Below are 26,249 nucleotides of genomic sequence, written 5' to 3' on the forward strand. Positions count from 1 at the left end.
CCACTACTTTTTGTCATTTACATAAATAATTTGAATGCGAGCATAAGTTTACAGATGATACCAAAATTGGAGGTGTAGTGAACAGCGAAGAGGGTTACCTCAGATTACAACAGGATCTTGACCAGGTCAACCAATGGGCTGAGAAGTGGCAGATGGAGTTTAATTCAGATGAATGCGAGGTGCTGAATTTTGGGAGAGCAAATCTTAGCAGGACTTATACATGTCATGGTAAGGTCCTAGGGAGTGTTGCTGAACAAAGAGACTTTGGAGTGCAGGTTCATAGCTCCTTGAAAGTGGAGTCGTAGGTAGATAGGATAGTGAAGAAGGCTTTTGGTATGCTTTCATTTATTGGCCAGAGTATTGAGTACAGGAGATCATGTTGCGGCTGTACAGGACATTGTTAGGCCACTGTTGGAATATTGCATACAATTCTGTTCTCCTTCCTTTCGGAAAGATGTTGTGAAACCTGAAAGGGTTCAGAAAGGATTTACAAGGATGTTGCCAGAGTTGGAGGATTTGAGCTCTAGAGAGAGGCTGAATAGGCTGGGGCTGTTTTCCCTGGAGCATCGGAGGCTGAGGGGTGACCTTATAGAGGTTTACAAAATTATGAGGGGCATGGATATGGTAAATAGACAAAGTCTTTTCCCTGGGGTTGGGGAGTCCAGAACTAGAGGGCATAGATTTAGGGTGAGAGGGAAAATATATAAAAGAGACCTAAGGGGCAACTTTTTCACGCAGAGGGTGGTACTTGTATGGAATGAGGTGCCAGAGGAAGTGGTGGAGGCTGGTATAGTAGCAACATTTAAAAGGCATTTGAATGGGTATATGAATAGGAAGGGTTTGGAGGGATATGGGTCGGGTGCTGGCAGGTGGGACTAGATTGGGTTGGGATACCTGGTCGGCATGGACTGGTTGGACTGAAGGGTCTGTTTCCATGCTGTACATCTCTTGACTCTATGACTGTATGAACAAAGGGTATGAATCACAAATTGCAAACTATGAAGCAACAACCCCTAAATGACTAATCTATTTTGAAAAATACCATGACAGTCCTTTAAGTTAGTCACCTCATCAGAGAATTATCAAGATTTTCTCAATAAAACATCAATTAAGTTACAGGTATTTCATTAAGCTTGCTCACGTTCATTATTTTGTGCGTTTTAATGACCTGTTGAATATTTTATCATATAATTTTCTGATATCTCTCAGCAAATTGCACAGCAGGCTCGATCGCCTGCTCCTTTTTTTAAGGAAGCTCTTATGAAATAAATAAAAGACCTATTCAAACAGAACACCAAATGCTGGCCTTCACAACAACATAGTCCATTGAAGTATGAAATACGGAGATACGGAGTGGGCAGGTAGAAAAGGATGCATGAAAAAGTTCAACAAACTTCAGCAGCCCTGGAACCTGGCAGGGAAAATAAATGTTGCTAACAAGGATACGGACCACAGAACTCTTCTACTAAACTTTGCAATGATAGAAACTTCAGCACACCAATTCTGTATTGTCAAAACTCCCTATTGAAAAGCAAGTGTGAGTTATAGGTAAGGTATGAAGTTGTTAAAAGTAATAAGTGAGGTCAGAACAGTGTAGAGCAACTATTTGAAAGATAAGGTGGTGCTCCTCACGTTAAAACTTCATCACAGCACTGCAGATGAAAGTTTCCGTGCTGTACATCTCTTTGACTCTATGACTCTAAAATCATCAATCACTGATGATTGTGCAACTTCATTCACAACTCTTCAGGTCGTGGTGCAGTTCAAATGCAGGAAGACGTGGAACATACCCAGGTTTAGCTTGATGATGGGAAAGTAACATTCACTCCATATGTGCCAGACAAAGATCAACTTCAACTGAAAAGAATCTCATCATTTCCCCATGATATTCAAGGGCATGACTATCATTGACTACCAACATACTGGGGGTTACCAATGACCAGACACCAAACTGGACTAGCTACATAAATACAAAGGCTATGAAAGTAAACTGGGAATTCTGAGGGGGGAACTCATCTGCTGATTCCCCTATTAAAACATGCTGAACATTTACAAACCACAAGACATGTGTGCAATTGAATATTCTCCACGTCTTAATAAGTGCAACTCTAACAATACAGAGGCTTGACATGCTCCAGGACAAAGCAGCTTGCTTGATGGCAGTAAAAAGGCCAACATCAATATTTACTCCCTTCATTTCTGACATACAGTGGCAACAGCGTGTACCACATACAAGGTGCACCACAGCAACTCTGTGAGACTGAAGTATCTGACAGCACCTTCTAAATGTGCAATCTCTGTCACCTAGAAGGGCAATGGTACTGAGAACAATAACACTGCAAGTGCCGTTCCAAGTCATATACTATCTTAACTTTGAACTATAGCATCACTCCTTCATTGTCCTAAGATCAAAATAATAATATCCTTTTGGTTCTTTTCAGACATTTGGCACTGTTTGACAATATATGTAAAGGGACAATGTTTACAAGCAGCCAACATACTCGGTGAATGGCCAGTTGTGCAGTCACTCATTTTGCATTTATACAAATTATAGATCTAAATGCATTATGAAAATTGTGGGTTTCTCTTTTATTAAGATTCTTCAAACTTCTGAGTGATATATCTGGGAAACTTCGGACTTAGCACCAAACACACAAACATCCAACAGAAAACATTTGCTACTTTTAAAGCATCAGCTAGGTAAGTTCTTCCCAGTTTCACTTCTTGCTTTATTTGATAATGACACCAAATCATTCTTTCTGTAACAAGCTTCTCAGACCTAAGAAAATTCAAAAAATTGTTTTGGTCACATTTCTTAGTTACTTTCTCCTTTTTGACTAATGTTATGCTGTTAATTTTCACATATTATTGAATATACCTCAGAAACTCACCCATTTTTGGTTACCTGTTCAGCTATAGTTAGCGATTTTTGAATGCTAAACTCGACATTCTCTCCTCAATCAGTTTGAAGTCCCCCCCTTTGAGAATGGCCAGCCAATCCAATAAGTCGGCACGGTGGCACAGTGGTTAGCACTGCTGCCTCACAGCGCCTGAAGACCCGGGTTCAATTCCCGACTCAGGCGACTGACTGTGTGGAGTTTGCACGTTCTCCCCGTGTCTGCGTGGGTTTCCTCCGGGTGCTCCGGTTTCCTCCCACAGTCCAAAGATGTGCGGGTCAGGTGAATTGGCCATGCTAAATTGCCCGTAGTGTTAGGTAAGGGGTAATGTATAAGGGGTATGGGTGGGTTTCGCTTCGGCGGGTCGGTGTGGACTTGTTGGGCCGAAGGGCCTGTTTCCACACTGTAAGTCTAATCTAAAAAAAAAGTCAGCAGCTCTGCAGTCCCAGCAGCGCCATCGAAAGCAGTGGCCATGAGCAGCACTACAGGTCTAAATGGCACCGTCCCTGGACACAGATAAAAGGCTGAGTTCTGGTGACAGAGTGGGGAGGGAACATCAAGTGTGGAGGATTGGGAGGAAAGGGGCTGGGATTCCTTATGGCTCACCAAGCAAGGAACGAACATCCAGGGGTGTGATGGGGCCTCAACTGGTAATAGCCTATGGCTTGCCCACACTGCATGAAATTATGGATGGGTGAAATTGGGCAGATGTCAGCTGTTGAATTTTAGGCACTCCTGTCCCTGGAAGGGACATACATATAATTTGTTTAACTAAGTGCAATTTATAGATATGTCAAAGATAACCTAAAACAGAATGTGCCTCAATTTATTGATGTCAGTTGAATCCTACACTCTACAAGTACATAATGTGTTGTGTCAGCTATTCAAAAATTATTGTGTTTTCGCAAGTATCAAAGAGCCTCAGTGAAACATCCTCTGCTCAATGTTTCTATGTGTCTAACACCTGGTATAGGATATTTGGCCTATTTTGAATGAGCTGACCTTAACCATGGAGAATGGAAAAAGCTGTAAATGCATTCAATTTTTTTTTGGGTGAGGGAAAGTCAGTTTGTCTTTCCATTTTTAACCACTTCCATGATGGCCTCTGATGGAAATTGTGTGCATGGCTATCAGATGAGAGAAAGCTTGGACTTCGCAGCAAATTTTGAAAACACCCACGAAGAAATAGTCACTGGAGACCTAGCAGCACCTTTGGAGCAATACTCCCAAATCTGACTCAGTCACCTCAGGAAATAAAATTGGATAAACATTAAACAAACAAACAATGTTGGCTAATGTGGTGCAAAGGTAATGTTCCTATCTCCAGTCAGATGATCCAGGTTGGAGTCTCTCGTGCCCCAGACATGTCTCATAAAATATTTGAACAGGTTGATTTATAGGTCCTGTGGTGTAGTGATAGTGTCCCTACCTCAGGACCAGGTGACCTCGGTTTAAATCCTACCGCTTGATAAGAAAATAAATACCCACACAAATTGGAAAACAATAAACTCCAAAAACATATACTAAAAGGCAGTTGATGGAAGAGCTGCTATCAGGGTGTCATGTTTTTGATTGTGAGGAAATAAATTATTTAAGGCAAAGTACATGCTAGCCTAATATGTCTTTCATATTCCTTATGGCTCGCCATAATGATTGGAAAATCATCAGCAAATACCATTTAGGGTGAATAGGGAGTCTGGTTATATTCATTTTATTCCATCCTTATGAATAAAGTTTATGTTGACAGTCTCTGATAAATAATTCAAAGCTCTCTACTATTATTACAGAAATTGTTGAAACACATTTTCTCAAAGGACTAAAATCTCAACAAACTTGTGCTGTAAACTCCGTAAACTGATTCAACATGTTCATTTGCATATTGTTTTTTAGGCACTTAATGCTCTGAATTCCCACAGCAGACTGATTTGAACGCTTTGTATAACTCACAATAGTCAGATAGTGCTATGGTACTGACAGGATGAACCAAATTAATTATACTCCACACTGGATTGATGGAACTGAAATATTAATAGAGCCAACTTTTTTTATGAAGAATGGGTGAAAATGAGGATGGCAGATGCTGGAGATTAGAGTTGAGAGTGTGGTGCTGGAAAAGCACAACAAGGCAGGTAGCATCCAAGGAGCAGGAGAATCGACACCTTGGGCAAAAGCCCTTCATCATGAACTTTAATGCAGAATGCTAACTTACCACTGTGCAAATACAATGGGGTAGAGGCATCAGAATTTTGTGCTGCTGGTCAGCATGCTGGTTCGCCAACTCCGCCTTGTTCAGGGTCATTTTCCTGGGGCAGGATGGGGTTGGGTATCCGAGCTTCAAGCAGCAGATAGCCAATGCACACAGTTAAAGGTCACGAAGCCAACTGTCAAAGGCCAATTAGGATTTTCCAGTCAACAAGTAGGTCATCAAAGACAGTAGGAGACAGGACAGTTGCTTGGAAGTGGCCTCCTGCTGACAGACCATGATGATGGGTGGCGATGCATCCAGATGGCACAGTGGAGATCCAGATGCTGAGGTCTTTTTTCAAGATTTCAGATTGAATCCATTTTTGAATCCTGCCAAGACAGCACATAGTAGATTTTTTTTCAATAAAAATCAGAATAAAGGTTGCTGCACCTTTAGGAAAGATATCTACCGTCCTTCCCTGGTCTGGCCCACATGTGACTCTAGACTCTCAGCAACATGGTTGATTCTTGTCTGGCCTCTAAGCAATCACGGACAGATACTGAATGCTGGTCCAGCCAGTGATACTAACATCTCATGGATGCACCTGCCAGGGTATCTTACTACTGCTTCCAAACTCAGGCACTCCTAATGGCCCTTCCTTATCAACAGCATGTTAACTATCCTTAATTGGGCAGTGCAGCAAACCTGCCATCAGGGCACTATTTGGAAATCACAGGTGGTTCATTTCTCCAAACAGTGTGGGCTTATGACTCCCATTTGAAATTGATAGCGGTGTCCTGAAGTCTGCATGGAAAATCCTCCCACATGTTTTGAGCCACTATGAGAGGTATTTTAATTACTAAGCAGCTGACCACTGATATAGGTGAGAAACTCGGCTCCACATTGGTATAATATTAGTTGTATCAGCTTTTAACTAAGCTGACAGGAAGATGTGTCTTCGACGGAGATGGGGACGGCTGTGATCTCAGCAAGAGTAGCAGCAATACGTTATTCTTCCATCTGCCCACCCGCTTCCACGGAGTACACCTGAAAGGCATGATTTGCCCATATGGTGTTAGAATGATATGGATTTATTTGACTGCTGCCTTGTTCAGATGGACAACAGGGATGCCCAGTGAAAGACACTGGGAAAATTGGTGAAGGAATGTGAACAATGCACTAAGGCATCAATCTCTACTTTTAACTCCACCATATTTTCATGGCCATAGGGATTAAAATCTCCTCCGGTATATTTTTATCAATTACTTAATTGTATTCAGAGTGGGTCCTAGAGAAGCAATAGCCTAGTGGTATTATTGCTCCATTATTAGTCCACAGTGGGCGGCACGGTGGCACAGTGGTTAGCACTGCTGCCTCACAGCGCCTGAGACCCGGGTTCAATTCCCGACTCAGGCGATTGACTGTGTGGAGTTTGCACGTTCTCCCCGTGTCTGCGTGGGTTTCCTCTGGGTGCTCCGGTTTCCTCCCACAGTCCAAAGATGTGCGGGTCAGGTGAATTGGCCATGCTAAATTGCCCGTAGTGTTAGGTAGGGGTAAATGTAGGGGTACGGGTGGGTTGCGCTTCGGCAGGTCAGTGTGGACTTGTTGGGCCGAGGGGCCTGTTTCCACACTGTAAGTCTAATCTAATCTAAAAGAATGAGGATGTGGTCTGGGGACCTGGGTTCAAATACTGCTAGAACTGATGGTGGAATTTGAATTTGAATTCAATAAAATTTCTATTAAAAGACTATCTAGAATTAAGAGTCTAACGATGACCACCGAACCATTGTCAATTGTAGGAAAATCCCATCCGGTTCTCGAATGTTCTTTCTGAAACAAAATCTGCCGTCCTTATCTGATCTGGCCTACTTTGACTGCAGTCTGTCAGCAATGTGGTAGATCCTTAACTGCCCTCTGGTCAATTAGGGATGGGCAAAAAATGCAACTATTTTCTATGTTTCTATTCCTGGTAATATCTTGGTCAATCTCTTCTAAACCCTCTCCAGCTCAATAATATCCGTCCTATAACAGAATGACCAGAACTGGACATAGTACTCCTGAAGACACCTCATCAGCGTCCTGTACAACCTCAACATAACATCTCAACTGATATAGCCAAAGGTCTGAGCAATGAAGGCAAGCATGCTAAATGCCTTCTTAACCACCCTATCAATATGTGATGCAGTCTTTAAAGAATTATGTATTTGAACCCCTGAGTCTCTCTGTTCTACAAAACTGCCCAAGGCCTGACTTTAAATTGTATAAAATTAGAGTGATACTGGAAAAGCACAGCAGGTCGGGCAGCATCCGAGGAGCAGGAAAATCAACGTTTCAGGCAAAAGCCCTTCATTAGGAATGGGGGCTTTTGCACGAAATGTCAATTTTCCTGCTCCTCGGATGCTGCCTGACCTGCTGTGCTTTTCCAGCACCACTCTAATCTTGACTCTAATCTTGACTCTAATCTCCAGCATCTGCAGTACCCACCTCCACCTTTTAATTGTACAAGTCTTGTCTTTGTTCGCTTTACTAAAGTGTAATACCTTGCATTTATCCAAATTAAGTTCCATCTGCTGCTCTTTAGCCCATTGACCCAATTGATCAAGATCTCTTTGTAATGTGAGATAATCTTTTTCACTGTCCAATATACCACCAATCTTGGTGTCAACTGCAAACTTACTAACCATTCTTTCTATATTCTTCTCTAATTATTTGTATAAATGATAATCAAAAGTGGACCCAGCACCAATCCCTGTGGAACACTGCTGGACACAGATCTCCAGTCAGAAAAACAATCCTCCGAAATCCCTCTCTGTCGCCTGTCATTAAGACAATTTTGCAAGCTTATCCTGAATCCCGTGTGATCTAACTTTACTAATTAATCTATCATGTGGAACCTGGTCAAAGGCTTTACTAAAGTCCAAGTAAACAATGTCTACCACTCTGCCCTCGTCAATCTTCTTGGTTACTTCCTCAAAAACTCAATCAAGTTTGTGAAACACAATTTCCCTCGCACAAAATCATGCTGACTATCCTTAATCATTCCTTGTCTCTCCAAGTGCATATAAATCCTATCTTTCAGAATCACTTCCAACAACTTACCCACCACTGAAGTCAGACACACGGCTATAATTCCTAGGCTTCTGCTTACATCCCTCGGTAAACAAAGGCACAAGATTAGCCACTCTCTAGTCATTCAGCATCTGTCATATTTATAGATGATACAAATATTTCTTTAAGGGGCACAGACCAGGGATCAAACTTTGAAGCATCCTCAACTGTACGCTTCAGCATCATGTTAGTTTGTGTACTTTACAAATTTTGAGACATCTTTAATCATAACAAGAAAGCAACATTCTATTCAAGATCCATGCTCACAGCTGCAGACAGACAGGAGACTTCTCCACAACAATTATTCGTCAAAATTTTGTCAAACCCCCACCTCACATAGGACTCATTCTTAGCACCCAACATCTGACTGGCTCTTCTATTTTCCTCTAAGAGACTATCCCTTTCAAAATAACCCAAAACTGAGTATCTGTTTGAGACAGGAATAGCCTATGTTTTATAACATGTCTGAGCAGACTAATTTTAAAAAGAGGCTCTTGTTGTGATATTGTCTATACTTCTGGGCCACTAGTCTGGATTCAAGTCTGACTTGCAATGAATGTGTGTCAGAATGTATCCATAAGGTTGATTGAAAATAAGAAAGTGGCTGTTGGGTTTGGAAGTGCATTTTTGTATTGTACCTCTTTAAACAAAAGGCTGTAGTATAAAGTATTAGGCTCCAGTACTCTCCTTCAATGTCTGACTATCCATATTCGAACATCATTTGTTGAGTGCAAGAGGGAAGTATTCTATCATTCACATTTACTTCCAGTGAATGCTGATCCTTACCAGGAATTGAAGGAATTGAATTTGAAATTGAGGCATCCCTTTGTAAAATACACAAACTAACATGATGCTGAAGCAATCGGTTGAGGATGCTTCAAAGTTTGATCCCTGGTCTGTGCTAGTTTCAACTGAACTGCTACAGCCGATCCAAATTCTAAAAGCAAGTAATTAACTCAGGAACAAAATCAGAAATTGCTGGAAAAACTCAGCAGGTCTGGCAGCATCTGTGGAGAAAGCAGAAAGTAGAAACTGTTGCAAAACTGGATGGTGTGTGTGTGTGAGATCAGGCTTCTGCACCTTGTACCCGATGGTAGAGGTTGTAGAAAAACATTGCTAGGGTGGGATGGATCTTTAAGAATGCTGGCGGCCTTTCCTTGTCAGCAGGCCTAGTTAACGGATTCAATAGATGGGAGGTTGGCCTTTGTGATTGTCCAGGCTAAGTTCACCACTCTCTGTAACTGTCTTGAATGGTACAGTTGCCATACCAAGTAGTGATACATCCAGATAGAATGCTCTTGATGATGCACCTATAAAAGTTGGCAAGGGTATTCGCCCTCATGCCAAATTTCCTCAGCTGCCTGAGGAAGAAGAGACATTGTGGGGTCTTTGTAACCAGTGCGTCCACATGAAGAGACCAAGAATGTTGTAGATGACCACTCCCAGGAGCTTGATACTCTCCACTCGTTCCACCTCTGTGCTGTTAATGTGTGTGGGGGGGGCATGACTAACATTGCACTGAAAGTCAATAATGAGTTCCTTGGTTTTGCTGGCACTGAGAGCTTGATTGGTCTCAGTACAGCATTTTTCCAGGTCTTCGACCTCCCATCTGTAGTTGCCACCTGAGATTTGACCGATTATGGTGGTGTTATCAGAGAACTTGTAAATGGCATTAAGTCTGGTATTTGGTGATGCAATCATGGATATACAATGAGTAGGGGGGCTGAGTACGCAGCCTGGGGAGCTGCAGTATTGAGTGTTAGTGAGGATGAAATATTGTCCCCAATCTTCACTGATTGTGGCCTGTGGTTCAGGAAACTGAGGATCCAGTTGCAGAGAGTGGGGCTTAGTCCAAGATCACTAAATTTAGTAGTCAGTCTCAAGGGGGTAATAGTGTTGATCGCTGAACTGTAGTCAATTGATATCTATGATCAGAGCCCAATCTTCTTTGACCATAAACCCTCATTCTCACATTGACAGGCGGGCACAGTTAGGGATTAACAATAAAGGAAAATAAAAGAAACATAATTTGCTGGTTCAATAACTGTTTCAACAATGAATACCAGACCTTCTTGAAATCCTTGTCCATAGTGCAATCAGTTGTCCATGTTGGACAGTATATCTTGCCTGAGCTCTGAAGTCACTCGTGAGTGTGAAGAGCTGCCATAGAGCTCTGGAGACTTTTACTCATTTCTTATTGACTGGGATTCCTATCTAGAACTTTTAGCAAGTCAGTAACAGAAGAATAATTGGAGAAGGCAAAAGCCAAAAACAGCATAAGAACAGGGAGCAAGAGAAGACAATTCAGCCTCTTGACCCTGCTCTGCCATTTAATTAGATCATCGCTGATCTTAGATTTCTAATTTTGGACACCCCACCCCAGGGAAAAGATTTTTGCTATTTACCCCTCATGATTTTATAAACCTCTATGAAGGTCACCCCTCAGCCTCTGACACTGAAGGAAAATCTCCCAAGTCTATTAGCCTCTCCCTATAGTTCAAACATCAACTATAGATCATCAACTCCACTTTTCTGTATGCTCTCCATAAACCTTCAACCCATTACTAATTAGAAATCTGTCTGTTCCTCCTCAAATTTACACAATGTCTTATCCCATCACTCTCCAGGGTAATGAATTCCACAAATTCATAACTCTTTGAGAGAAGTGACCAGGAAGGTTGATGAGGGCAGGACAGTAGATGTAGTCCAAATGGATTTCGGTAAGGCCTTTGATAAGGCTCCACATGGTAGGCTGCTCTAGAAGGTTAGATCACATGGAATCCGGGAGAGAAGCTGGCAAACTGGATACGCAATTGGCTTGATGGTAGGAAGCAGAGGATAATAGTGGAATTAATGTTGGACTGGAGGCCTGTGATTAGTGTTCTACCTCAGGGGTTGGTGCTGGTTGATTGCTCTTTCTTATAGTGTCACGGATATATACACCATGGAAACAGACCCCACGGCCCAAGTCATGCCGACAAGATGTCCTAGATAAATCTAGTTCTATTTGCCAGCATTTGGCTCGTATTCCTCTAGACCCTTCCTATTCATATACGCAATCAGCTGCCTTTTAAATGTTGTAGTTATACTAGCACGTCCTCTGGCAGCTCATTCCATACATGTACTAGCCTCTGCATGAAGAAGTTGCCCCTTAGGTCCCTTTCAAATCTTTCCTCTCTCACCTAAAACTCATGCCCTCTAATTTTGGACACCCCACCCCAGGGAAAAGATCTTCGCTATTAACCTTATCCATGCCCCTCATGATTTTATAAACCTCTATGAAGGTCACCCCTCAGCCTTTGACACTGAGGGAAAATCGCCCAAATCTATTCGCCTCTCCGTATAGTTCACACCCTCCAACTCTGGCAACACCCTTATAATCTTTTCCAAACCCTTTCAAGTTTATCTATATCAATGATTTAGATGAGAATGTACAAGACATGATTAGTAAATTTGCAAATGACACTAAAATAGGCAGTATCATGGACAGTGAAGAAGATTATCAGAAATTGCAGCAGCATCTTGCTCAGCTGGGGAAGTGGGCGGAGAAATGGCAGATGGAGTTTAATATAGATAAGTGTGAGGTCTTGCATTTTGAAAAGTCAAACCAAGGTAGGAATTTCATTGTGAATGATAGGGCCTTAAGGAGTGTACTGGAACAGAGGGACCTTGGAGTTCAGGCTCATAGTTCTCCGAAAGTGGAGTCACAGGTAGACAGGACAGTGATGGAGGCTTTCGGCACACTAGCCTTCGTCAGTCAGGGCACTGAGAATAGAAGCTAGGAAGTTAGGCTGCAGTTGTACAGGATGTTGGGGAGGCCGCACTTGGAGTACTGTGCTCAGTTTTGGTCACCTTGCTATAGGAAGGATGTTATTAAACTGGCAAGAGTGCAGAAGAAATTTACAAAATGTTGCCTGGATTCAATAGTCTGAGTTTAGGGAGAGGGTGGACAAGCTAGAACTTCCTTCTTTAGAACGTAGGAGACTGAGGGGAAGTCTTCTTGAAGACCATGAGAGGCATGGATAGTGAATGCACTCAGTCTTTTTCCCAGGGTTGGGGAATTGCAGACTAGAGAGCATCAGTTTAAGGTTAGAGGAGAAAGAATAAAAGGGAACCTGAGGGGCAACTTTTTTTTACACAAAGGGTGGTAGGCATATGGGATGAGCTGCCAGCGGAAGTGGTTGAGGTGGGTATATTAACAACATTTAAAAGGCATTTGTACAAATACATGGATAAAAAAGGTTTCGAAGGATATGGAGAAAGTGAGGACTGCAAATGCTGGAGATCAGAGGTGAGAATGTATTGCTGGAAAAGCACAGTCGGTCAGGCAGCATCTGAGGAGCAGGAGAATCCACGTTCGGGTATAAGCCTGATGAAGGGCTTATGCCGAAACATTGATTAGATTAGATTAGATTCCCAACTGTGTGGAAACAGGTCCTTCAGTCCAACAAGTCCACACCGACCCTCCGAAGAGTAACCCACCCAGACCCATTCACTCTGAATGATGTACCTAACACATTGGGCAATTTAGCAAGGCCAACTCACCTGACCTGTACATCTTTGGACTGTGGGAGGAAATTGGAGCACCCAGAGGAAACCCACACAGACACGGAAAGAATGTGCAAACTCTACACAGACAGTCGCCTGAGGCTGGTTCTCCTGCTTCACAGATGCTGCGTGACCTGCTGTGCTTTTCCACCACCAAGGGCCAAATGCATGGAAATGGGGTTAGCGCAGATGGACATTTTGGTCACATGGACCAGTTTGGGTCGAAGGGCTGTCTTTGTGCTGTAGGATTCTAAGTAAATTCTCCCCACCTGGTTTAAATCTGACACCCCTCAAATAGAATTATGACTTTGTAGAATCACTCCAGTGTGGAAAGAGGGCATTTGGCCAATCTTGTCCACACTGATCCTGCAAAGAGGATCCTAGAGCCCTGCATTGTCCCCATAACCCCACATTTTACCATGGCTAAACCGCACAGCGTGTACAACCCTGGGCGCTATGGGGCAACTTAACATGACAGTCTGCCTAGCCTGCACATCTTTGGATTGTGGGAGGAAACTGGTACACCCAGCAGAAACCCACACAGGCATAGGGAGAATGTGAAAAGTCCACACAGACAGTCATCCAAGGATAGAATTGGGCCCAGGTCCTTGGAGCTGTGAGGCAGCAGTGCTGACCACTGTGCCACTCTCACTATGGACCTCTCATTCTAGACTGTTCCATGAGGAAATATCCTCTCTAATCAACTTTGTCACTCTCCTTTAGTATCTTACAGGCCTCCACCAGATCTCCCCACATTCTTCTAAACTCTGATAAGAAAGGACTAAACTGCTCAATCTCTCTTCATAAGACAAGTCCCTCATCTATGAAATCAATCTTGCGACTCTCCTCTGAGCTATCTCCAATTGAATACATCTTTCTTCAATGAAGTGCTCCAAAATTGTATACAATACTTCATGTGTGGTCTCACTAATAACTATACTAACCTACTTTATACTGTATTCAATTAGCTCTAAAGGATAAAAACACCATTCAGTCTAGAAGTTTCCAAAATAAAACTGCTACCTTCCCAAACCTAGTCAGAGCTAGCTCTTTGCTTTCCCTTTTTTCCTCAACTTTCTCTGTGGTAGGCTGGCCAACACCAGTATTTTCTTGATTGACCAATTCAACACCCAACACTCTGAGCATAATCAGTGCTGGTTTGTCTCGTGTTCTTGGAGCAGTAATTAACATAGATTATCATTCCAGGCCAGCTCCTAACAGTAAACATCTATTGTTTTGTTCTTTTTTTTAAACAAGTTGCTGTTCAAAATTCAACTCTCAACTGCAATTTACAATTCCAAACCAGAAATCGAGAAAAATAAAAGAAAAATAGTGATGGTCTCAACATCAGTGACACTATATAGGTGAAGGAACTCAGTCTTGATCATACGATGAATTTGTGGTCAGCAGATCTGCTCACGGTCAAATACTCCTCTGAGGTTACAAGTTTTTAGCTCAATATGATGGTGGGAAAGTAGCAGCATTTGGGCTACCAAGCCTGTAGCTCATTCACCTCCACCTGCTTTTCAATTTTATTTTCCTTTATACTTCTGGTTTCTTTTAAGTACTTTTTTCTTACCTTTTCGCCTTGGTTACAGCAATGTCAGCGGCGGAATTGGCGAGAGTGGGCCCACGGAGCAGCATGGCCAAGTAAATGTTGAAGGAGGCAGTATTCAGTAGCAGCTGCAGCAATGCCAAGTACTAAATGGCAATGGCTCCACCTTAGCTCGAAGTCTCCCGGCAAGCGAAGAGCAGGTCACAGGCTTAATCCCCTGGTCCACACCCGCAGGCTGAGCCGAGGCTCCAGGGCTGCGGCCAGGCCTGGGCTTCCGATAGCAGTGAGTTTGGTCCCAGTGCAGAACCCTGCGGAACCAGTGGTGGCTGTTATCGATAAGGTTGGACAAGCGCACACCTCATGGTGACAGCGTTGGTGGAGGCAAGATGGCCGCAGAGAATGGTGATTCTTTGTTGTGAAGTGAGGTTACAGCAGTGTTGTGGATTTAACAGCATGAACCTGAGGCATTGGACAGAAGGAACGCAGATCCAGGCCCATGGCTGAGCTAGATGCAGGAGCTGTTCCAATGACCACCTAACTTCATTGAGATAAAATTAGAAGATGAACTTTGTTGTTTTATTTTTCTGGCTTTATATTCAAAGCGACACTAAACAAATTTCATTGGGTTCGTAATAAATAAATGTGATAATAAATTAATCAAATCAAATAATCTGGCTGAGTGTCAACAAGTGGCCAGTTAGAAGGGTGAGGTTGGCAGCTAGGGAGCAGAGTTTGTGCTGGGATTGAAGACAATTGCTTCAATCTTCCCAATATTTAATTGGAGGAAATCTCCATGTGCCTAACAGAGAACAGGCAGCATTACAATCAGAGCAGGGTCAAGAGTGTGGTGATGAAAAAGCATGGCAGGTCAGGCAGCATCCAAGCAGCAGGAGAATTGACGTTTTGGGCATAAGCCTTTCATCAGGAATGAGGCTTGTGGGTCGGGGGGGGGGAATGAGAGATAAATGAGAGGGGGTAGGGTTTGGGGGGGGGAAAATGCAGCTGACCATGCCATAGGAGATGAAGGTGAGGGGGAAGATGATAGGTCAGAGAGGAGGGTGGAGCGAATGGATGGGAAAGTTGATGGACAGGTTAAGAGGGCGGTGCTTGTTCAGAGGCTTGGGACTGGGGTAATGTGAGGAAATCCACATTGATCCCCTATGGTTGCAGGGTTCCAAGATGAAATATGAGGCATTCTTCCTCCAAATATCAGATTGTAAGGGTTTGGTGATGGGAGGAGGCCCAGGACCTCCATGCCCTTAGCGGAGTGGTAGTGGGAGTTGAAGTGTTCAGCCACAGGGCGGTGGGGTTGGCTGGTACAGGTGTCCCGAAGCGAATTTGCAAGTAGGTGTCCTGTCTCCCCGATGTACAGGAGACCACATCGGGTGCACTGGATACAGTGGATGACAATGTTGGAGATATTGGCACATTTCTGTCCGATGTGGAAAGATCCTTTGGGGCCTTGGACAGAGGTGAGGGGAATAGTGTGGGCCCACGTTTTGCACTTCCTGCAGTTGCAGGGAAAGGTCCATGGAGTTATCACCCAATGCCTTGAAGAAGAGCGCCTCATATTCCGCTTTGGAACCCTGCAACCACATGGGATCAATGTGGATTTCACCAGTTTCCTAATTTCCCCTCGCCCCACATTATCCCAGTCCCAAGCCTCCAACTCAGCACCGCTCTTCTGACCTGTCCATCACGTTTCACATCTATCCACTCCACCCTCCTCTCCGACCTCTCACCTTCTCCCTCACCTTCACCTACCAATGGCATTCTCAGCTACCTTCCCCAACAACTCCACCTGTGTTCCATTTATCTCTCAGCTCCCCCTTCCCCACCCCACCAATCTTATGCCTGAAACGTGGATTCTCCTGCTCCACACTCTTGACTCTGATCTCCTGCCTCACTTTCTCCTCTTTCGTGTTTAGGGAATGCTGAATAGCCATTCTGACTACACCATAGGGTCCTGAACAGCTCTGCTAATTTTTGATTAGTTTCTCAATCTGTAGCCTTATGGGCTTTATCAAGTGGAGGGTCATTTTAGTCAGGTGGAGAGTGAGTTTAGGTTCTAATTACTGATACCTTAAATATTGATGTACAGATGGCCAGCAAGAAAAACTTAGAAAATCAACTCCAATCAAAGACTCCAGTCTATCTCAAGGCTCCTTTGGAGGGACTTCTGAGGAAGGATCATTCCACCAAAAAAAACGTTAACTCTGGTTTCTCTCCACAGATGCTGCCAGCCCCTGCTGAACTTTTCCAGCAATTTCGGTTTTGTTCCTTTGAAGGGAGGCCTCAAACAACTCCCAGGCCTTGATAGAGAAGGACTTACATCCACCCTGTTTCTGAGCACCTCCTGCTGGAAATAACCAACTCATGTGGGCATCATCTACAAGCGTAGGGGCACCTTTATCACTACCACCCCGTCACCTAAAAGCATGTACAGAAACGCCTCAAACTTTGAAAAATTGTTCGTAATTGCTTCCAACCCTTACGATGTGAGAACATTATCAACGTTACTTGTTACGTTTGTCTTGGTGTTCTCTGGGCGACATTTGAGGTTCAAAATGCGTTTTGTTGCAGTTGATTAAAAGCAAGCCCAGTGCTGCCGGAGCTGCATTCAGACATACACACCCATGGCAGCAGAGAGAGGAGACACACAGCTGCCTGCCTCACGTCGTCCGGAAGTGTCGGTTCGTCACCGGCTTCATTTTACCGACTTTTGAAAAAAAAATGAATAAAACCCGCCTGGCCTAGACTTGGACTCTGGGTCGGACACCTCAAGAGACGAGAAAGAATTGTGCCCCGGTCCCTCCCCTGTTTTCTGTGGGGGTTTGATTTTTGGTGTGAAGTCGGTGCAATTAATTAGTTTTCTTTCCCTCTCCGCCTGTGTGTGTTGGAGTAGCGGAAGTTGTTAAAGGAGAATAAGTGAAGGGCTTTGTGCAGGGTTACACTGAGAGGGACACGATCTGAAAAGTATCCTTTGCGGGATAAGTGGCAGGAGGCAGCGGCGCGCTCTTCAGCGCGAAGTTGTCCTGCAGAGCGACAGACACATTGTTGCACCGCTCCCCTTTCCCTCTTTCTCTCTCCCTCCTCTTCTTTGACAGCTCTCTCGTTTTGGACACATTTTTTTTTATTTCTGGTAGCAAGTTGAAGCGTGTGGGGTTTTTTTTTTCTCCTCCATCTGAATGAGAAAGTAATCATGGTGACGACCACCACAGAGTAAAGCCACTGCCTCCTAAACCGTCAGTAATTTCATTTTGTTTTGCCCTAAAACAAAACTCTCCAAAGATTGGGCTGTAACCGGAAGGTAGGATTTTTCATGAAGTTTTGTTTTATTTCCTTTCAAAAAATGTTTGCACGCGATGCATTTGTTGCCGTTTGCACAAGAGATGTAAATAAACGTGTGGTATTGTGGAAAAAAATAACTGGATTACTTTATAGCCACCGTGCTGCGGGGGCAGGCCGGCAATGTTTGTGGGGGGGTGGGGGAAGTGGGGGTTATTCTATGAACAGGACTGTATGTGTTACAACTTCAGGCTGACACTATCCCTATGTGGTCCTCAGCTTGACACTTTGCTCTGAAATCCATGAGGATGTGAATGTACTTCTGCTGCACGCACTTCTACTTTTGCACATTAGCCTGCAGGGGTTTGCGTGTATTGTCCGTTGTGTTGACACGCTCGTTCCCGTGTACTTTTTCTACAAGTGGTAAGTCTGATGTTACGTGTGTTTTTGTTGGTTTTGCACGTTTCTCCACCAGCGATTTCAATGTTATTGAAGGTGCTGCTTTCAGTGGAGATGATAGTGCTGGATTCAGTAACCCTTTAAGGCTATCTTTCTGTTGTTCTCAACACATTTACGTGGAACCAGTATTCACCATCTGTTTGTAACTTAAGCCTTTAACTTGGTCCGTTTTTCCCCCTCTCTTGCCTTTCTTTACCCGACCCTTTCTCCCCTGCCCCCGCCGCAGAAACTTTCTCATGTATCTGAGGTCTTAACTCGAGAGGTTATATTAGAGTCTAAACGTGTTGGATGAAACAGGATTTTTGTTTTAAAAATCCAGCTGATTTTCGGCAGCTGTGCTGTCCAAAATCCCATAAAAATGTCATGAAGCTTTTCTTCTTGTAACTCCCTCTTTGCTTGAGTTCCAATCACTACTTCTAGGATTTTACTGTCATTATGTGTAGTCTGCTGTTTGTCTCCCCCATCTCCTTGTCTTTTTCTCCTGGCTGTAACATTTTCCGCACATTTACTTTTTGACAAGTATCTCCTTGCTACTAGTATTTTTGTCTTGCTTTAAACATCTCTCCAGCTTTCCATTTCATTGTGTCGTTATTTCTCTCTTTTAAGCTTGGCACACTTGTGCTGTACTTAATTTCTGTCCCTTTGTTGACCATGCAGCATTGAGGCTTTCAGATAGCTGAAGAAAATATCCTGCTCTCTCATCCAAGTGGGAACCAATGTGTACATATTGTTTGTGCTAAGACTTGTGGACTCAGACACAGGTTGAGAATATGGGGCAAATCATTGGAGGGACTGGAGAGACTCTGTATAAATATCATTAAATATAAACTGAGAAATCAAGCAGCAAATATTGCAAGTAATTTTGTTGACCAGGTGGAATTACAAACAGGAGTAGACCATTCAGCCCCTTTAGTCTGCTCTGCCATTCAATAGGATCAGATTATATCTGCATTATCGTGTTCTTGATGAAGGGCTTTTGCCCGAAATGTCGATTTTATTGCTCCTCAGATGCTGCCTGAACTGCTGTGCTCTTCCAGCATCACTAATTCAGAATCTGGTTTCCAGCATCTGCAGTCATTGTTTTTACCATATCTACATTCCTGTCTTGTCCTAATAGCTTTTCACCACCATGCTTAACAAGAAATTAATCATAACGTAGAATTAATTTGTCTTTTCAATAGCAGTAATATCATTGCAATGTCTACTTGACCATGAGTTTTCAAAGTCTGATAGTACATCAGGTGAAATGGGCTAGGGAATTGACTGGTGTTATTCAGTCTTGGCATGGAGCATTGTTTATTAGATTAGATTAACAGTGTGGAAACAGGCCCTTCGGCCCAACAAGTCCACACCGACCCGCCGAAGCGAAACCCACCCATACCCCTACATTTACCCCTTACCTAACACTACGGGCAATTTAGCATGGCCAATTCACCTGACCTGCACATCTTTGGACTGTGGGAGGAAACCGGAGTACCCGGAGGAAACCCACACAGACACAGGGAGAACGTGCAAACTCCACACAGTCAGTCGCCTGAGTCGGGAATTGAACCCGGGTCTCAGGCGCTGTGAGGCAGCAGTGCTAACCACTGAGCCACCGTGCCGCCCACTCATGTAGAACTGTTAAACGGCCCTGAAGAAAGATATAACAGAGAATTGTTGAAGTAAGCTTTGGTGCACCGGATGGAGCCGAGGGTTATGGAGCAGAAATTAGGAAGAATTCTGTATTGATGATTAGTGAAGGCATAGGAACTAATGACAGCTAATCATAACTACTTAAATTGGATTCAGCATTGTTCTCAATGATTTGGTCCACAAAATCGTTTGTATAGTTGAGTGCTTTTTGCGTCTGCATGGCCCTGAGAATGCTGCTGTGTGATTATCTTGGTGATGTAATAGACACATAGGTTTATTACAGTATTACGATAGCTGTTATACAAAATTCCAGAAACACAGGATGTTCACTTGAATATAACTACTATCCATGGAAAGGAAACAAAATTTTGCTTGTTTCCTCCTTCCTGATCATTCGCTGTTAAGATTACAGAAATAGGAGACCTAATTTCCAAGGTTTTGTTTTATAGTTCCTGTTTTTAAATATTACAAACCATTTCTTATTAAAAAAGATTTGGCTTGCATATTGTACAATGCAACGGTTTCTACTCTTTTAAATTGAGGAACTGTAAATACTGAACAATCAATACTTTGTAGGATTGAAACCTTTTTTTAATAAGGCTTTTGCTTTCACTTAAAAAGTTGAGATCTACGTGCAGGCATATGGTACTGACGTAGGTTGTCGATTCATTATTTTCCACATCTGGCATCACAATGAATGATTGCTTTGCTGCATACTCTTTGTTTTTGAAGACAGTGTCATTTAAGGTTATTCCCCCAGTCTCTCTCAAACTGAAGTATAAGAAATGCACCAACTTTAGGAGTTCACCCTTTTAATCTGTACATTTTAAAACTTTCTTTTTATTGTAGCGCGTTCCTATTATTTAACTTGCCAATTGACGACTGGTCTGATGGATAGAAAAAGATATGCTTTCTAAGACCACAGCTTACATGCTGTTTCCTGTGAATACATCTTTTGATGAAGCATGAAAGTTAAGGATACTCTGGCACATGATCGCTTGGATTTTTTTTAACAAAACAACTCTCCCTTATCTGTGAACCCAGACTTCATTTCCTGTGAAGTAAGAGGGAGGATAGAGGTAAAGTTCTGGAGTTCAGCCTGGTTAGGGTGGAATTACAGGGGTTCCTGTAACAAATGCATGTTTTGATATGCTCTATTGACATTTTTTGACTTGTGGAAGGAAATCAGTGGCTTGCCTCCATCCTATTTCCCCTTCCTTTTGGCTTTTACCCTAGGGGTGACCACATTGAGCCATAAACCATGAAAGCTTTTCTATATGTACCTGTATTAAATTCAATCTTAAGGTTTGGTAAAACTGAGATTTTAGATAAAGTAATTGGATCCCTAAAATGCAATAATGTATTTTGTTGCTTGATATAAGTGCTACAAATTTCTATTTTATTGACTTGTATGCTTGTGATTTTAAATCTATATTTAGATGTGTATATTGTCCACATTTTGTGTGCTAATGTTTTTCCTTCTGATAAATTTTCAGTTAGATTAGATGTGTGAGCAAAAAACGCTTTCCATTCCTGTGAAAGATCAGTGGAGCTGGTTTCTTATAGTTGATCTGTGCTGAGATTGTAAACAACTGTGGGAACATTTCCTGTCCGTGTCTGTAGTAAAATTGCAAGCATTTTGTGTTTGACCATTTCACTAGAAATGCTGACCTGAACAAGTCATCCAGCATATGTTAACAATGTTGTTTTTCATAGCAGCTGAAGGAAATGATCTTCATATGCATTGTTTTATTTTCTTATTAATTCCTCGGGTGAGGGTGTTGTTGTTATAGAAGCGTTTTATTGCCTTTCCTTGTTATTAAGAGAAACTGGCAATGGCCTATTTAAATGGCTTGTTCAGATGGCTGTAAAGAGTTGAACACAACGATAGGAATGGAGTCACATGTAGGCATAACCTAGGAAAGTAGGCAAATGCTAGGCTTCCTTCCCTAATTGACGTTAGTGAAAGGGTTGGACAAACATTTTCCCAAATAAATGTTGATATAGGTAAATGTCATTTATCCACTTTGAGACTAGGAGCAATAGAATAGTCAAATAAAAATAAAATACTTCTGATGCTGGAAATCTGAAATTAAAACTGAAAATGCTGGAGATCTGGTCTGGCAGCATCTGTGGAGAGAGAACCAGAGCTAAAGTTTTGAGTCTGATATGACTCTTCTTCAGATAGTGAAAAACTAAAAATAGTGGAGACTAGATCCCCAAAATATTGTGACCAAGTTTTTAGGAAAGACAAGATTAGTGGAACATTTCTAACAACTCGATACTGGGGGGCGATCAGCAGTCACCTTGAACTCCAACTCAATTTACAACCTCATGACCTGGGATATATCCCACTCCACCATTATCATCAAGTCAAAGGTTCATCTCTCTGGTTCAATGACTAATGTAGGAGTGGATGACAGGAGCAGCACCAGGTATACCTTAGTGTTCAGTACCAATCTGATGAAGCTACAACACAGGACTGCTTGCGTACCAAACTGCATAAACAGCAAGTGATAGTGAGAACAATTCCAAAACCAACAGATCAGATCTAAGCTCTGAAGTCCTGCCAAGTACTGTCATAAATGATGGTGGACAATTAAACATCTCACTTTAGGGGGCAGTTCCACAAATATCCCCATCCTCACTGATGAGGGAAACCCAGCATATTAATGCAAAAGAATAGGCTGACACATTCTCAATAACCTTCAGCTAAAACTGAGTAGATGGTCCATCAAATCCTCCACAACTCCACAGCATCACAGATACTGGTGTTCAGCTAATTCTATTCACTCCATATTACAACAAACAGCTGGAGGATACTGCAGGGGCTATAGGGCCTGACAAGTACAGCAATGGTGCTGAGGACTTGTGCTTCAGTACACGTTGTACTCCGAACCAAGCTGTTCTAGTGCAGCTACAAAATTGGTATCAACCTGACAATGTGGAAGGTTTCCTAGGTACATCTTGTAAACAAAAAGCAGGATAAATCCAACCTAGCCAATTACCGTCCCAACAGAATACTGTTGATCATCAGTAAAGTGACGAAAGGTGTCATCACCAGTGCTGTCAAGCAGCTCTTGTTCAGCAGATTAGTGAGCATAACATACTCACTAACGCTCAGTTTGAGTTACGCCAGGACACTCAGCCTCTGAGCACAGAATGGCCTTGGTTCAAACATGAACAAAGAAGCTGAGTTCCAAAGAAAACTGCCTTTGACATTGAGTTTGCGTTTGACCAAGTGCAGCAGAAAGGAGCTCAGACAAAACTGGAGTAGTTGAAAGTTAGGGGAAAATCTCTGCTGGTTGCAGTCATTCCTACCACAAATGAAGACGGTTATGGTTATTGGAGGTCAGTCATTTCTGCTCTAATACATCTTTGCAAGAATTCCTCAAGGTAGAAATTTTCTAATCAGCCTGTTCAGATATGTTTTGACACACATCTGGACCAGGTGTGAGTTGAATCCTGGCTGCTTAATCCAGATGTAGGGATACAACCACTGCACCATAACAGTCCCATAATTCCTCTGGAGGAAAGGTGGGCAGGTAATAGAGCGATTTCCCATATTCTGCCTGTTGCCTAGCAGCAGGTAATACCTGCAAGAGATCTTAACCAAGGCTGCAGCTACAGTTTGTAGATATTTCATAAGCAACCTGTTAATGTTTCCTGGTCCGCAGATAGAAATACTGTTAGGAGAAAGTGAGAACCGCAGTTGCTGGAGATCAGAGCTTAAAAACGTGTTGCTGGAAAAGCGCAGCAGGTCAGGCAGCATCAAAGGAGAAGGAGAATCGACGTTTCGGGCATAAGCCTTTTTTCAGGAACGAAGATATTCCTTCCTGAAGAAGGGCTTATGCCCGAAACGTTGATTCTCCTTCTCCTTTGCTGCCTGACCTGCTGCGCTTTTCCAGCAACACATTTTTAAGCTCTAGAAATGCTGTTACCTGAGCAACATGAGCCTCTGATTCCACAGGATATATTTTCAAATCAACCTGTTCAGCGGTGTTATTGCCCACCCATGCAGCAGTTGGGTCTTGAACCAAGGCTTCCTTGTTCAGAGTTAGGGACACTACCACTACACCACAAAAGCCTCTGTAGTTCCTCAGGTAGTGTCCTTGACCCAACTAACTTCAGCTATTTCATCATTTACCCTTCCTTCATCATAAGTTCAAGTGGGAATGTTTGCTGATGATTACACAATATTCAGCACCATTCACAACTCCTCAGGTACTGAAGCATGGCCAGATATAGCAAAATCTGCACAATATCCAGGTTTAGACTGACAAGTGGCAACAAGTATTCATACCACACAAATGAAAGACCATCTCCAAGAAGAGAGTATGAGACCAGCGTCTCTTGACATTCATGGCATTGCCATCGTTGAAATCCTCCACATTCTGGCAGTTACTATCAAACAGAAAAAGAATTAGATTTGCCATTTCAATACTGTGGCTGCAAGAGCAGGTCAAGCTAGGAATCATGGAACTCTGCTCCTGACTCTCCAAAGCCTGTCCATCATCTACAAGCTTCACGTCAGGGGTGTGATGGAATGTTCCCCCCTTGCCTGGATGAGTGCAGCTGCTAAAACACTTAAACTTGACACCATCCAGGAGAAAGCAGCCTGCTTGATCATCACTGCATCCATGATCTCCCTCCACTACCAACACTCAGCAGCAGCAGCACTGTATGCAAGGTAACAAGATGCACTGTAGAAATTCTACCTGGCTCCTTAAACAGCACTTTCCAAATATGTAATCATTTCAATCTAGAAAGACAAAGGCAGCAAATACATGGGAATACCACCAGCAGCAAATTTCCCTCCAAGCCGCATACTTCCTACGTTGGAAATATATCATTGTTCCTTCAGTGTTGCTGGGTAAAAGTCCTGGATCTCCCTCCTAAACAGAATTGTGAGTTTACAGTAAATTAACTGCAGTGGCCCAAGAAGGCAGCTCACCACCTCCTCCTTGAGGGCAACTAGGGACAGGCACTAACAGCTGGCCTAATCCACAACACTTCCATCCCATGAAAGAATGAATAAGAAGAAATGGAATGCTGGGTGGATTCGAATACAGGGGAATAGAAATTGTGGTACAGCTGTAGAAGTCTCTAGTTAAACAGCACCTGGAGTATTGTGAGGAATTCTTGGCATCACACCTTAAAGTAAATATTAATTTTGGAGCAAGTGCAGCCTAGATTTATCAGAGGGAGAGCTGAACTCCAATTGTTAAATTGAGAGGCAAGTATGAAAGCAAGGGTTGTATTCCTTTGCATTTAGTAGATGTATGGGGTGGGATGTTCAAAGTTTTCAAGATATTATGGGCAGCAGATACAGTAGTCAGAGAAATTGCTCCTACCGGTTGAGTCTAGGATTAGGGAGTAGAGTCAGTTCTTCTATAACATGATAGTTGAGCAACCTTGTCGTATAGAAAAATCACACTTTAGAAACAGCTCTTAAAGTGTTGGTGCTGTAATCGCGTTACAGCGAACACATATTTTAAAAGTTCATGCTGTAGAAACAGCTCCTTAAATTCGTCAATCGTGTTACAGTGAATTTTTGTTGATGAAATGTGCATTACAGCACAATGACCTGTATTATAAAAATTACCCCCATATCTTTCAGTAATGGACTTGGGAAATAGTTCTACACACTTTCCTATATTAGACACCATCTGCCAAGTTTGGTCCACTTACTCAATCTATCTATATCTCCTTGTAGATTTCTTATGTTCTTATCATAACATGCCCTCCCACATAGAGTCTCAAAGTCATGGAGTACAGAAGAGGTCCTTAAGCCCATCAGGTCTGTGCTGACCTATCTACACCTAAGCCTACTTTCCAGCACTTGGCCCATATTTAGATTAGATTAGATTCACTACAGTATAGAAACAGACCATACGGCCCAACAAGTCCACACCAACCCTTTAAAGAGTAACCCACCCAAACCCATTCCTCTACCCTATATTTTGCCCCTGACTAATGCACCTAATGCTATGGGCAATTTAGCATGGCCTGTTCATCTGACCTGCACATCTTTGGATTGTGTGAGGAAACTGGAACACCCAGAGGAAACCCGCACAATTACTGGGAGAATGTGCAAACTCCAGACAGACCGAAGCGGGAATTGAATCCGGGTCCCTGGCACTGTGAGGCAATAATGCTAATCACTGAGCTAACGTGCTGCCCTAACTGCGCTTTAGAAACAGTGCTTAGCATTGGTGATTGTAATTGCATTACAGTCAACATACATTTAAAAGTTTGCACTTTAGAAATAGTGTCCCCAGTTGATCAGTTGCGGTACAGTGCATTTGATTTAATGAAATGCTTTAGAAGAATGCTTATAGCAGAACGATCTAGCATATTTTCATCCTTTCTTAAAATTGGACTCTCACATTTTTCCAAACAGATTTTAAGCTAACTTGCCTATGGCTTTCTGTTTTCTGTCTCCCCCATTTGTTGCACAGGAGTATCACATTGGTGGTTTTTGAATCTGCTCAAATCCTCCCAGAATCCAGTGAGTGCTGAAATATTTTGACTAATGCCTCCATATTTCTGCAGCTACTTTCTTTTAAAGTAC

At 42.8% G+C, this 26,249-nt stretch overlaps 1 protein-coding gene and 1 long non-coding RNA gene across 9 annotated transcripts in view; one reads left to right on the forward strand and one right to left on the reverse strand.

Annotated features, from left to right (window-relative positions):
• LOC132815807 (uncharacterized) overlaps positions 1-14,812 on the reverse strand; it is a 58,247-nt gene extending 43,435 nt beyond the window's left edge. For both annotated transcript variants that reach the window (XR_009644708.1, XR_009644707.1), the window contains exons 1-2: positions 14,318-14,812; positions 5,107-5,471 (exon numbers count right to left, since the gene is read on the reverse strand). This is a non-coding gene — a long non-coding RNA (uncharacterized LOC132815807). The remainder of the gene's footprint in view (positions 1-5,106; positions 5,472-14,317) is intronic.
• A 2,004-nt stretch (positions 14,813-16,816) lies between these two features.
• Positions 16,817-26,249, forward strand: part of svila (supervillin a) — a 354,707-nt gene continuing 345,274 nt past the window's right edge. For 4 of the 7 annotated variants that reach the window (XM_060825048.1, XM_060825050.1, XM_060825051.1 and 1 more), the window contains exons 1-2: positions 16,818-17,603; positions 17,861-18,004. In XM_060825048.1, coding sequence (XP_060681031.1) covers positions 17,896-18,004 — 109 coding nt within the window. In that variant the 5' untranslated portion in view covers positions 16,818-17,603; positions 17,861-17,895. Of the gene's footprint in view, positions 17,604-17,860; positions 18,005-26,249 lie in introns of all 7 variants that reach the window. The other 3 variants (XM_060825046.1, XM_060825053.1, XM_060825054.1) reach the window with 3 other exon arrangements.

The sequence above is a fragment of the Hemiscyllium ocellatum genome, chromosome 5 (genome assembly GCF_020745735.1).
Source record: "Hemiscyllium ocellatum isolate sHemOce1 chromosome 5, sHemOce1.pat.X.cur, whole genome shotgun sequence".
In the NCBI taxonomy this organism is placed as follows: domain Eukaryota; kingdom Metazoa; phylum Chordata; class Chondrichthyes; order Orectolobiformes; family Hemiscylliidae; genus Hemiscyllium; species Hemiscyllium ocellatum.